This window comes from Oncorhynchus masou, chromosome 10 (assembly GCF_036934945.1).
Source record: "Oncorhynchus masou masou isolate Uvic2021 chromosome 10, UVic_Omas_1.1, whole genome shotgun sequence".
Taxonomy (NCBI): Eukaryota; Metazoa; Chordata; class Actinopteri; order Salmoniformes; family Salmonidae; genus Oncorhynchus; species Oncorhynchus masou.
This window is the reverse complement of record NC_088221.1, coordinates 48,201,363-48,213,932: the sequence shown is the minus strand read 5'-3', so window position 1 is coordinate 48,213,932 and position 12,570 is coordinate 48,201,363. Positions and strand designations below refer to the sequence as shown.

The 12,570-nt window shown below is 38.1% G+C and overlaps 1 protein-coding gene and 1 pseudogene across 1 annotated transcript; one reads left to right on the top strand and one right to left on the bottom strand.

Annotated features, from left to right (window-relative positions):
* LOC135547713 (protein FAM124A-like) overlaps window positions 1-12,570 on the bottom strand; it is a 622,546-nt pseudogene that overhangs the window by 429,934 nt on the left and 180,042 nt on the right.
* LOC135547712 (BTB/POZ domain-containing protein KCTD12-like) lies at window positions 10,800-12,390 on the top strand. Its single transcript, XM_064976953.1, has one exon. It carries the CDS (start codon window positions 10,885-10,887, stop codon window positions 11,719-11,721), a length of 837 nt encoding a protein of 278 aa, XP_064833025.1. The 5' UTR covers window positions 10,800-10,884; the 3' UTR covers window positions 11,722-12,390.

The following is a 12,570-nucleotide window of genomic DNA, read 5'->3' as shown; positions in this document are numbered from 1 at the left end:
GTGTGCGTGCGTGCGTGTGTGCGTGCGTGCGTGCGTGTGTGTGTGTGTGTGTGTGTGTGTGTGTGTGTGTGTGTGTGTGTGTGTGTGTGTGTGTGTGCGTGCGTGCGTGCGTGCGTGCGTGCGTGCGTGTGTGTTGTGATAGAGTGGGGGTAGAGGCCGAGCAGTAACCCTCCTAACCTCCTCTGCCTTCCTGACTGACAGGCCCTGCCTGGTGAGAGACACACACACAGTCTCTGCCTGGTGAGAGACACACACACAGTCTCTGCCTGGTGAGACACACACACAGGCCCTGCCTGGTGAGAGACACACACACAGTCTCTGCCTTGTGTCACATCCGAATACAGCCCTGCGTCCTCTCTGGGTCACATAACAGTCTGACTGATAGATGAAGGGAGGGAAGGACCCACCACATCGTACATCTTTCTTTAACAAAGATAAATGACCGTAACGTTCTGCAGGCTACAGTAAATGAACAAAACAAGATCCACAACAGAAGTTGGGGAGAAAAAACTGCCTAAGTATGATTCCCAATCAGAGACAACGATAGGCAGCTGCCCAATCAGAGACAACGATAGGCAGCTGCCCAATCAGAGACAACGATAATAGGCAGCTAGCCAATCAGAGACAACGATAATAGGCAGCTGCCCAATCAGAGACAACGATAGGCAGCTACCCAATCAGAGACTACCCAATCAGAGACAACGATAGACAGCTGCCCAATCAGAGACAACGATAATAGGCAGCTGCCTCTGATTGGGAACCATAACATAAAACTAGAATGTCACCCAAATCCCAACCCGACCTAACCAAAGAGAGAAATAAAAAGGCTCTCTAAGGTCAGGCGTGGCAATTATTTTGTCCTCCTAGTCAGCAGAGTAGGGGGAGATCCATTATATTGTCCTCCTAGTCAGCAGAGTAGATGGAGATCCATTATATTGTCCTCTAGTCAGCAGAGTAGATGGAGATCATTATATTGTCCTCTTAATTAGCAGAGTGAGGGAGATCCATTATATTGTCCTCCTAGTCAGCAGAGTAGAGGAGATCCATTATATTGTCCTCTAGTCAGCAGAGTAAGGAGATCCATTATATTGTCCTCCTAGTCAGCCAAGTGAGGGAGATCCATTATATTGTCCTCCTAGTCAGCAGAGTAGGGAGATCCATTATATTGTCCTCCTAGTCAGCAGAGTAGAGGAGATCCATTATATTGTCCTCCTAGTCCCAGCAGAGTAGAGGGGAGATCCATTATATTGTCCTCTTAATTAGCAGAGTAGAGGAGATCCATTATATTGTCCTCCTAGTCAGCAGAGTAGAGGAGATCCATTATATTGTCCTCCTAGTCAGCAGAGTAAGAGGGAGATCCATTATATTGTCCTCTTAAATAGCAGAGTAGAGGGAGATCCATTATATTGTCCTCTAGTCAGCAGAGTAGAGGAGATCCATTATATTGTCCTCTTAAATAGCAGAGTAGAGGGAGATCATTATATTGTCCTCTAGTCAGCAGAGTGGGGAGATCCATTATATTGTCCTCTTAAATAGCAGAGTAGATGGAGATCATTATATTGTCCTCCCTAGTCCCAGAGTAGATGGAGATCAGTCCTCCTAGTCAGCAGAGTAGAGGAGATCCATTATATTGTCCTCCTAGTCAGCAGAGTAGAGGGAGATCCATTATATTGTCCTCCTAGTCAGCAGAGTAGAGGGAAGTCCATTATATTGTCAATTAGCACAGTAGATGGAGATCCATTATATTGTCCTCCTAGTCAGCAGAGTAGATGGAGATCCATTATTTTGTCCTCCTAGTCAGCAGAGTAGGAGATCCATTATATTGTCCTCCTCGTCAGCTTGGTAGAGGGAGATCCATTATATTGTCCTCTAGTCAGCAGAGTAGATGGAGATCCATTATATTGTCCTCTAGTCAGCAGAGTAGAGGAGATCCATTATATTGTCCTCCTAGTCAGCAGAGTAGATGGAGATCCATTATATTGTCACTCCCTAGTCAGCAAGAGTAGGAGATCCATTATATTGTCCTCCTAGTCAGCAGAGTAGAGGGAGATCCATTATATTGTCCTCCTAGTCAGCAGAGGAGATCCATTATATTGTCCTCCTAGTCAGCAGAGTAGAGGAAGATCCATTATATTGTTCTCTTAATTGAAGTAGATGGAGATCCATTATATTGTCCTCTAGTCAGCAGAGTAGATGGAGAGATCCGTTATATTGTCCTCTAGTCAGCAAGTAGAGGGGAAGTCCATTATATTGTCCTCTTAATTAGCAGAGTAGAGGGAGATCCATTATATTGTCCTCCTAGTCAGCAGAGTAGAGGGAGATGCATTATATTGTCCTCTTAAATAGCAGAGTAGAGGAGATCCATTATATTGTCCTCTTAAATAGCAGAGTAGAAGGAGATCCATTATATTGTCCTCTTAAATAGCAGAGTAGAAGGAGAGAGACAAATTTATCGTTCAACCCAAATAGCACCTATTCCTGTGGGCCTGTGTCCATGGCAGTGCTCAACATAGGGAATAGGGTGCTGTTTGGGCAAAATAAATCATACATGGTGTTCATCCTCCTGGTGCCCAATTATCCTCCTGTATCCCTCTATGTGCCTGTGTGACCTTCTGCTAATGGAGCTAGAGGCATGGGATCTCTCTCTCTCTCTCTCTGATCATGGACATTCATATGGATTTGGACCCCCCCTCTGATCATGGACATTAATATGGAGTTGGTCCCCCCTTTGCCGCCCCCTTTGCTGCTATAACAGCCTCCACTCTTCTGGGAAGGCTTTAATATGGAGTTGGTCCCCCTTTGCTGCTATAACAGCCTCCACTCTCCTGGGAAGGCTTTAATATGGAGTTGGTCCCCCTTTGCTGCTATAACAGCCTCCACTCTTCCGGGAAGTCATTAATATGGAGTTGGTCCCCCTTTGCTGCTATAACAGCCTCCACTCTTCTGGGAAGTCATTAATATGGAGTTGGTCCCCCCTTTGCTGCTATAACAGCCTCCACTCTTCCGGGAAGTCATTAATATGGAGTTGGTCCCCCTTTGCTGCTATAACAGCCTCCACTCTCCTGGGAAGGCATTAATATGGAGTTGGTCCCCCTTTGCTACTATAACAGCCTCCACTCTTCAGGGAAGTCATTAATATGGAGTTGGACCCCCCTTTGCTGCTATAACAGCCTCCACTCTTCTGGGAAGTCATTAATATGGAGTTGGTCCCCCCTTTGCTGCTATAACAGCCTCCACTCTTCCGGGAAGTCATTAATATGGAGTTGGTCCCCCTTTGCTGCTATAACAGCCTCCACTCTTCTGGGAAGTCATTAATATGGAGTTGGTCCCCCTTTGCTGCTATAACAGCCTCCACTCTCCTGGGAAGGCATTAATATGGAGTTGGTCCCCCCTTTGCTACTATAACAGCCTCCACTCTTCTGGGAAGTCATTAATATGGAGTTGGTCCCCCTTTGCTGCTATAACAGCCTCCACTCTTCTGGGAATTCTTTCCACTAGATGTTGGAACATTGTTGCAGGGACTTGCTTCCATTCAGCCACAAGAGCATTAGTGAGGTCGGGCACTGATGTTGGGCGATTAGTCCTGGCTCTCAGTCGGCGTTCCAATTCATCCCAAAGGTGTTCGATGGGGTTGAGGTCAGGGCTTTGTGCAGGCCAGTCAAGTTCTTCCACACCGAGCTTGACAAACCATTTCTGCATGGACATCGCTTTTGACCACAGGGGCGTTGTCATCCTGTAAAGGGAAGGGCATTATGGGGTATTGTGGGTAGATTGCTGAGGATGTGTTTGGTATTGAATCCGTTTTAGAATCAGACTGTAACGTAACAAAATGTGGGAAAAGCCAAGGGGTCTGAATACTTTTACAAGGCCCTGTATGTGATGAAATGATTTGAGAATTGGTCTAACCAGGAATGTCTAATCTAGAACAGATACTGAGGGACAGAGATATGGAGGTTCTCTCTAAATAAAAATACCGTTATTCTATCGTTATTCGTTCTCTAATCTGTTCTATTCTGTTGTATTCTGTTGTTTTATATCCTGTTGTCTTCTATCCTGTTGCATTCTATCCTGTTGTATTCTATCCTGTTGTATTCTATCCTGTTGTATTCTATTCTGTTGTATTCTATCCTGTTGTATTCTATCCTGTTGTATTCTATCCTGTTGTATTATATTCTATTCTGTTTGTATTCTATTCTATTGTATTCTATTCTGTTGTATTCTATCCTGTTGTATTCTATTCTATTCTGTTCTGTTGTTTTATTCTGTTGTATTCTATTCTATCTGTTGTATTCTGTTGTTTTATATCCTGTTGTATTCTATCCTGTTGTATTCTATCCTGTTGTATTATATTCTGTTGTATTCTATCCTGTTGTATTCTATCCTGTTGTATTCTATCCTGTTGTATTCTATTCTGTTGTATTCTATCCTGTTGTATTCTATTCTGTTGTATTCTATCCTGTTGTATTCTATCCTGTTGTTTTCTATCCTGTTGTATTCTATCCTGTTGTATTCTGTTGTTTTATATCCTGTTGTGTTCTATCCTGTTGCATTCTATCCTGTTGTATTATATCTTGTTGTATTCTGTTGTTTTATATCCTGTTGTATTCTATCCTGTTGTATTCTATTCTGTTGTATTCTATCCTGTTGTATTCTGTTGTTTTATATCTGTTCTATTCTGTTGTATTCTATATCTGTTGTATTCTATTCTATTCTGTTCTATTCTGTTGTATTCTATCCTGTTTGTATTCTATTCTATTTTTATTCTATCCTGTTGTATTCTATTCTGTTGTATTCTATCCTGTTGTATTCTATTCTATTCTATTCTATTCTGTTCTATTCTGTTGTGATATCCTGTTGTATTCTATTCTGTTTTATTCTATTCTATTGTTGTATTCTGTTGTTTTATTCTGTTGTATTCTATTCTGTTGTATTCTGTTGTTTTATATCCTGTTGTATTCTATTCTGTTGTATTCTGTTGTATTATATCCTGTTGTATTCTATTCTGTTGTATTCTATCCTGTTGTATTCTATTCTATTCTGTTCTATTCTGTTGTATTCTATTCTGTTGTATTCTATTCTATTCTGTTCTATTCTGTTGTATTATATCCTGTTGTATTCTATTCTGTTGTATTCTATCCTGTTCTATTCTGTTGTATTCTATCCTGTTGTATTCTATTCTATTGTGTTCTATTCTGTTGTATTATATCCTGTTGTATTCTATTCTGTTGTATTCTATCCTGTTGTATTCTATTCTGTTGTATTATATCCTGTTGTATTCTGTTGTTTTATATCCTATTTAAGTATTCTATTCTGTTGCATTCTATTGTTTGTATTATATCTTGTTGTATTCTGTTGTATTCTATATCTATTCTGTTGTATTCTATTCTGTTGTATTCTATTCTGTTGTATTCTATCCTGTTGTATTCTGTTGTATTCTATCCTGTTGTATTCTATTCTATTCTGTTCTATTCTATTGTATTCTATTCTATTCTATTCTGTTCTATTCTGTTGTATTCTATCCTGTTGTATTCTATTCTGTTGTTTTCTATTCTGCTGTATTCTATTCTGTTGTATTCTATTATATTCTCTTCTATTCTGTTGTATTCTATTATTTAGTATTCTATTCTAATCTGTTGTATTCTATTCTGTTGTATTCTATTCTGCTGTATTCTATTCTGTTGTATTCTGTTGTATTCTATTCTATTCTGTTCTATTATGTTGTATTCTATCCTGTTGTATTCTATTCTATACTGTTATATTCTGTTGTATTCCATCATGTTGTATTCTATTCTATTCTGTTGTATTCTATCCTGTTGTATTCTATTCTGTTCTATTCTGTTGTATTCTATTCTGTTGTATTCTATTCTGTTGTATTCTATTCTGTTGTATTCTATCCTGTTGTATTCTATTCTGTTGTATTCTATTCTGTTGTATTCTATTCTGTTGTATTCTATCCTGTTGTATTCTATTCTATTCTGTTCTATTCTGTTGTATTCTATCCTGTTGTATTCTATTCTGTTCTATTCTGTTGTATTATATCCTGTTGTATTCTATTCTATTCTGTTCTATTCTGTTGTATTATATCCTGTTGTATTGTATTCTATTCTGTTCTATTCTGTTGTATTCTATCCTGTTGTATTCTATTCTGTTGTTTTCTGTTCTGCTTATTCTATTCCTGTTGTATTCTATTCCTATTCTCTTCTATTCTGTTGTATTCTATTATTTAGTATTCTATTCTAATCTGTTGTATTCTATTCTGTTGTATTCTATTCTGCTGTATTCTATTCTGTTGTATTATATCCTGTTGTATTCTGTTCTTTTATATCCTATCTGTTTATTCTGTTGTTTTCTATCCTGTTGTATTCTATTCTGTTCTATTCTATTCTGTTGTATTCTATTCGGTTGTATTGTATTCTATTCTATTCTATTCTGTTGTATTCTATTCTGTTGTATTCTATTCTGTTGTTTTATGTTCTGCTGTATTCTATTCTGTTGTATTCTATTCCTATTCTCTTCTATTCTTTTTAATTCTATTATTTAGTATTATTCTATTCTAATCTGTTGTATTCTATTCTGTTGTATTCTATTCTGTTTCTATTCTGTTGTATTCTGTTGTATTCTATTATTCTGTTCTATTCTGTTGTATTCTATTCTATTCTATTCTATTATCCTGTTGTATTTCTATTATTTTGTATTCTATTCATATTCTGTTCTATTATGTTGTATTCTATTTTGTTGTATTCTATTCTATTTTATATTCTATTGTATTCTATTCTGTTGTATTCTATTCTATTCTGTTGTATTCTATTCCATTCTGTTGTATTCTATCCTGTTGTATTCTATTATATTCTATTCTGTTCTATTCTGTTGTATTCTATTATTTTGTATTCTATTCTGTTCTATTCTGTTGTATTCTATTCTGTTCTATTCTGTTGTATTCTATCCTGTTGTATTCTATTATTTTGTATTCTATTCTGTTCTATTCTGTTGTATTCTATTGTTTATATCCTGCTTGTATTCTATTCTATTCTGTTGTATTCTATCCTGTTGTATTCTATTCTGTTGTATTCTATTCTATTCTTTTGTATTCTATTATATATCCTGTTGTATTCTATTCTTTGTATTCTATTCTATTCTGTTGTATTCTATCCTGTTGTTTTCTATTCTGTTGTATTCTATTCTATTGTATTCTATTCTGTTGTATTCTATTCTGTTGTATTCTATTATTTTGTATTCTATCCTGTTGTATTCTATTCTATTCTGTTGTATTCTATTATATTATATTCTGTTGTATTCTATTCTGTTGTATTCTATCCTGTTGTATTCTGTTGTATTTATTATTGTTGTATTCTATTCTATTCTGTTGTATTCTATTCTATTCTATCCGTTGTATTCTATTCTATTCTGTTGTATTATATTCTATTATTCTGTTGTATTCTATTCTATTCTATTTTGTATTATATTCTATTCTGTTGTATTATTCTATTCTGTTTTCTATTCTATTCTGTTGTATTCTATGCTGTTGTATTCTATTCTAATCTGTATTCTATTCTATTCTATTGTATTCTATTCTATTCTGTTGTATTCTATTCTGTTGTATTCTATTCTGTTGTATTCTATTTCTATTCTGTTGTATTCTATTCTGTTGTATTCTATTCTATTCTGTTGTATTCTATTCTGTTGTATTCTATGCTGTTGTATTCTATTCTGTTGTATTATATTCTATTCTGTTGTATTCTATTCTATTCTGTTGTATTCTATTCTGTTGTATTCTGTTGTATTCTATTCTGTTCTATTCTGTTGTATTCTATCCTGTTGTAGTATTCTATTATTTTGTATTCTATTCTGTTCTGTTCTGTTGTATTCTATTCTGTTCTATTCTGTTGTATTCTATTATATTCTGTTGTATTCTATCCTGTTGTATTCTATTATGTTGTATTCTATTCTATTCTTTTGTATTATATTATATCCTGTTGTATTCTATTCTGTTGTATTCTATTCTATCCTGTTGTATTCTATCCTGTTGTATTCTATCCTGTTGTATTCTATCCTGTTGTATTCTATTCTGTTGTATTCTATCCTGTTGTATTCTATCCTGTTGTATTCTATTATTTTGTATTCTATGATGTTGTATTATATTCTATTCTGTTGTATTCTATTATATTCTGTTGTATTATATTCTATTCTGTTGTATTCTATTCTATTGTGTTTTATTCTATTATATTTTGTTGTATTCTATTCTGTTGTATTATATTCTATTCTGTTGTATTCTATTCTATTCTGTTGTATTCTATTATTTTGTATTCTATGATGTTGTATTCTATTCTATTCTGTTGTATTCTATTCTATTCTGTTGTATTATATTCTATTCTGTTGTATTCTATTCTATTCTGTTGTATTCTATTCTATTCTGTTGTATTATATTCTATTCTGTTGTATTCTATTCTATTCTGTTGTATTCTATTCTATTCTGTTGTATTCTATTCTGTTGTATGCTATTCTATTCTGTTGTATTCTATTCTGTTGTATTCTATTCTATTCTGTTGTATTCTATTCTGTTGTATGCTATTCTATTCTGTTGTATTCTATTCTGTTGTATTCTATTCTATTCTGTTGTATACTATTCTGTTGTATTCTATGCTGTTGTATTCTATTCTGTTGTATTATATTCTATTCTGTTGTATTCTATTCTATTCTGTTGTATTCTATTCTGTTGTATTCTATGCTGTTGTATTCTATTCTGTTGTATTCTATACTGTTCCGTTCTATTTTACCTATAACATAGCAGATTTCATTTGAAATGCTGTGACTGCTCCTCTCCAATAGTCAGCTCCTACTGGCTGGTTGAACCATCTGTCTGTCATAAATCCAAGTGTTGCATATGTATAGCTAAAGAGTCAATAAATAAAACAGCTGTTTAGAGCCATTGAGGAACTATACAGTCCAGTGATCCCAAGAGGACTATTTCCACTCCAGGGTTATTATCTCAGTGGTGCCCCCTGGGACATCTGATCTGGGGCCGCTCTTTAAAGTCAATGGTCCTTAGATCATGTTCTCAGAGGACCACTATCGGGACTGTCTAGGAGTGTCTGTTCAGTCTCTCACTGAAGATAGCCTGCGCTACTGCTCTCTCTCCATCGGTGATACGTGATAATTGCTCAAGTCATGGTCCGATCTGCAATTTTCTACATTTTACACTAGATGTCACTCTTGTTCAATTATCTGTAGGGTCTCTATCTATTGAACCACTGTTGTCTTGGAGGGTCTCTATCTATTGAAACACTGTTGTCTTGTAGGGTCTCTATCTATTGAAACACTGTTGTCTTGTAGGGTCTCTATCTATTGAGAACCTCTGTTGTCTTGGAGGGCCTCTATCTATTGAAACACTGTTGTATTGTAGGGTCTCTATCTATTGAAACACTGTTGTCTTGTAGGGTCTCTATCAATTGAAACACTGTTGTCTTGTAGGGTCTCTATCTATTGAAACACTGTTGTCTTGTAGGGTCTCTATCAATTGAAACACTGTTGTCTTGTAGGGTCTCTATCAATTGAAACACTGTTGTCTTGGAGGGTCTCCATCTATTGAACCACTGTTGTCTTGGAGGGCCTCTATCTATTAAAACACTGTTGTCTTGTAGGGTCTCTATCAATTGAAACACTGTTGTCTTGGAGGGTCTCTATCTATTGAAACACTGTTGTCTTGTAGGGTCTCTATCTATTGAAACACTGTTGTCTTGTAGGGTCTCTATCTATTGAAACACTGTTGTCTTGTAGGGTCTCTATCTATTGGAGGGTCTCCATCACTTAGTTTATACAGGCAGCCGATTTCTGACCCTTTTTCCCAATTATTGGCAAAAGATCTGATATGATTGGTCAAAATAACAATTAGTGCGGAAATATGAGGTACACATCTGTCGTTCTGCCCCTGAACAGGCAGTTAACCCACTGTTCCTAGGCCGTCATTGAAAATAAGAATTTGTTCTTAACTGACTTGCCTAGTGAAATAAAGGTTAAAAAATAAAAAATCCCCACTAGATGTCGGTCTCTCCCTGTCTTGACCAGCGATGGAAAAATAACTCAGTTGTCCTACTTGAGTAAAAGTAAAGAGACCTTCATAGAAAATGACTCACGTAAAAGTGAAAGTCACCCATTAAAAAACTACTTGAGTAAAAGTCTAAAAGTAGTTGGTTTCAAATATACTTTAGTATCAAAAGTAAAAGTGTAAATCACTTCACCTTCTTTACATGAAGCCAACCAGACGGCAGAATTTTCTTTTTTTGAAGGATATCCAGGGACTCACTCTAACACGCATTTAAAAAAACGAAGCATTTGTGTTGTTTAGTGAGTCCGTCAGATCAGAGGCGGTGGGGATGACTCTGGAGAAGTGTGTGAATTGGACAGTTGTCCTGTTCTGCTAAACATTCAAAATGTAACGAGTACTTTTGGGTGTCAAGGAAAATGTACGGACTAAAAATAACATTATTTTCTTTAGGAATATAGTGAAGTAAAAGTAAAAGTTGTAAAAAAATATATATAAAGTACAGATACCCCAAAACCACTACTTACAGTAAGTAGTACTTTCAAGTATTTTTACTTATTTACTTTACACCTCTGGGCCTGAGTGGTTTCAGAGCTTTACTTCTACTAAAAGAGAAGTCTTCCATACTGACTGAGGGAAGTCACAAACTCTGTCAGTGAAGAGTTAACTTTTCAGCAGTATTCTGCTTCCTCCCCAGTCCGTCTCCTCCTCCTCCTCCTCCTCTCCTCCCACACAACTCCAGCTATATAAACAAAACCGTTACATTTGTACTGTTGTTATTTTTTTCCGTTTCCTGGATTCTCCAAGTCCGTTGGAGTTCCACCCAGGCGCGCAGGGGGAGAGAGATGGCACACAGTGAGAACCAACCGTCGTCCTTTTCTGATATAATAGAATTAAACGTTGGAGGGCAAGTGTATGTAACTCGACATGCAACTTTAGTCTCCGTGCCAAACTCTCTCCTGTGGACTATGTTCGTACAGAAGAGCCCTACAGAACTACCGAAAGACAGAAAAGGACGCTACTTCTTTGACCGGGATGGATTTCTGTTCAGGTATATTCTGGATTATCTGCGGGAAAGGGACATCGTTCTACCGGACTTCTTTAAGGAGAGGGGTCGGTTACAGAAGGAGGCAGAGTTCTTCCAGCTGCACGAGCTCGCACAGCGCCTCAGACCGGCAGTGAGTAAAGATAACTCTCTCGGGGACGAGCTGTGCGCCCACGGGGACCCGGAAGAGGCTTCGCTCGCGTGCGCTCTGGGTAGTAGCAGCATCACCACGACCGCGGTGAGCAGCCCGACTCCGAGCCTTCGCTCCCCGTTCCAGAAGCATGGCTATATTACCATTGGTTACCGGGGCTCCTACACCATCGGGAGGGATATTCAAACGGACGCCAAGTTCAGGCGAGTGGCCAGAATAACGGTTTGCGGAAAGACGTCCCTGGCCAAAGAAGTTTTCGGTGAGACTCTGAATGAGAGCAGAGACCCGGACAAACCACCCGAGAGGTACACCTCCCGGTACTATCTGAAGTATAACTTTCTCGAGCAGGCGTTCGACAGGCTCGCGGAGGTCGGGTTCCGCATGGTGGCTTGCAGCTCCACGGGCACGTGCGCGTACGCGAGCAGCGACCCGAACGAGGACAAAATCTGGACCAGCTACACCGAATACGTGTTCTCCCGGGACTGAACAACCCGTTACCGGGCCCGCTAGGTAGCTTTACCTGAAGGGTACTGGGACAGTGACGTCACGCGATGCTCACCTGTACGGTAGAGATACGACCTGCAGAAATGTGAAAACTCCTCTATCTTCTCTATATGTCCCATCTGATTATGGGAAAGGTTAAAGGTTACTGAGGATTATCCTGAAAGTATGGACATATTGGTGGTTGTTTTGCTCCGGTCTATATGAGTCTAATGGAGGTATGTTTCATGCTGCAGACCAGTCTATATTATACAGTTATACGACTGTTGTGACAGAATGCTCTCAATGTGTTTGTGCTAACACACACACACACGCACACACACACACACACACACACACACACACACACAAATATTAACACACACACACACACACACACACAAATATTAACACACACACACACACACACACACACACACACACACACACACACACACACACACACACACACACACACACACACACACACACACACACACACACACACACACACACACACACACACACACACACACACACACACACAGATTGGGGATGCTACTTCGGCAGCCCGTTTTCCCACCTTAAGTTGTGGGATCTTGTTTTTAGCCCTGCAGAACGTTACGTTTGGATTTGTGTTTTGTTGGAATTCAGTATTAAAAATCATGAACACTTTGCTGCTTGGTCTCATTCATCTAACAACGGACGCAACACAATAACACACACCACACACACATTAACACACACACACAAACAGTTACACACACACACACACACACACACACACACACACACACACACACACACACACGTTTACACACACACATTAACACACACAAACATTTACACACACAC

Coding starts and splice junctions, on each gene's coding strand:
- LOC135547712 (XM_064976953.1), top strand. CDS start 10,885: ATGGCACACAGTGAGAACCAACCGTCGTCCTTTTCTGATATAATAGAA.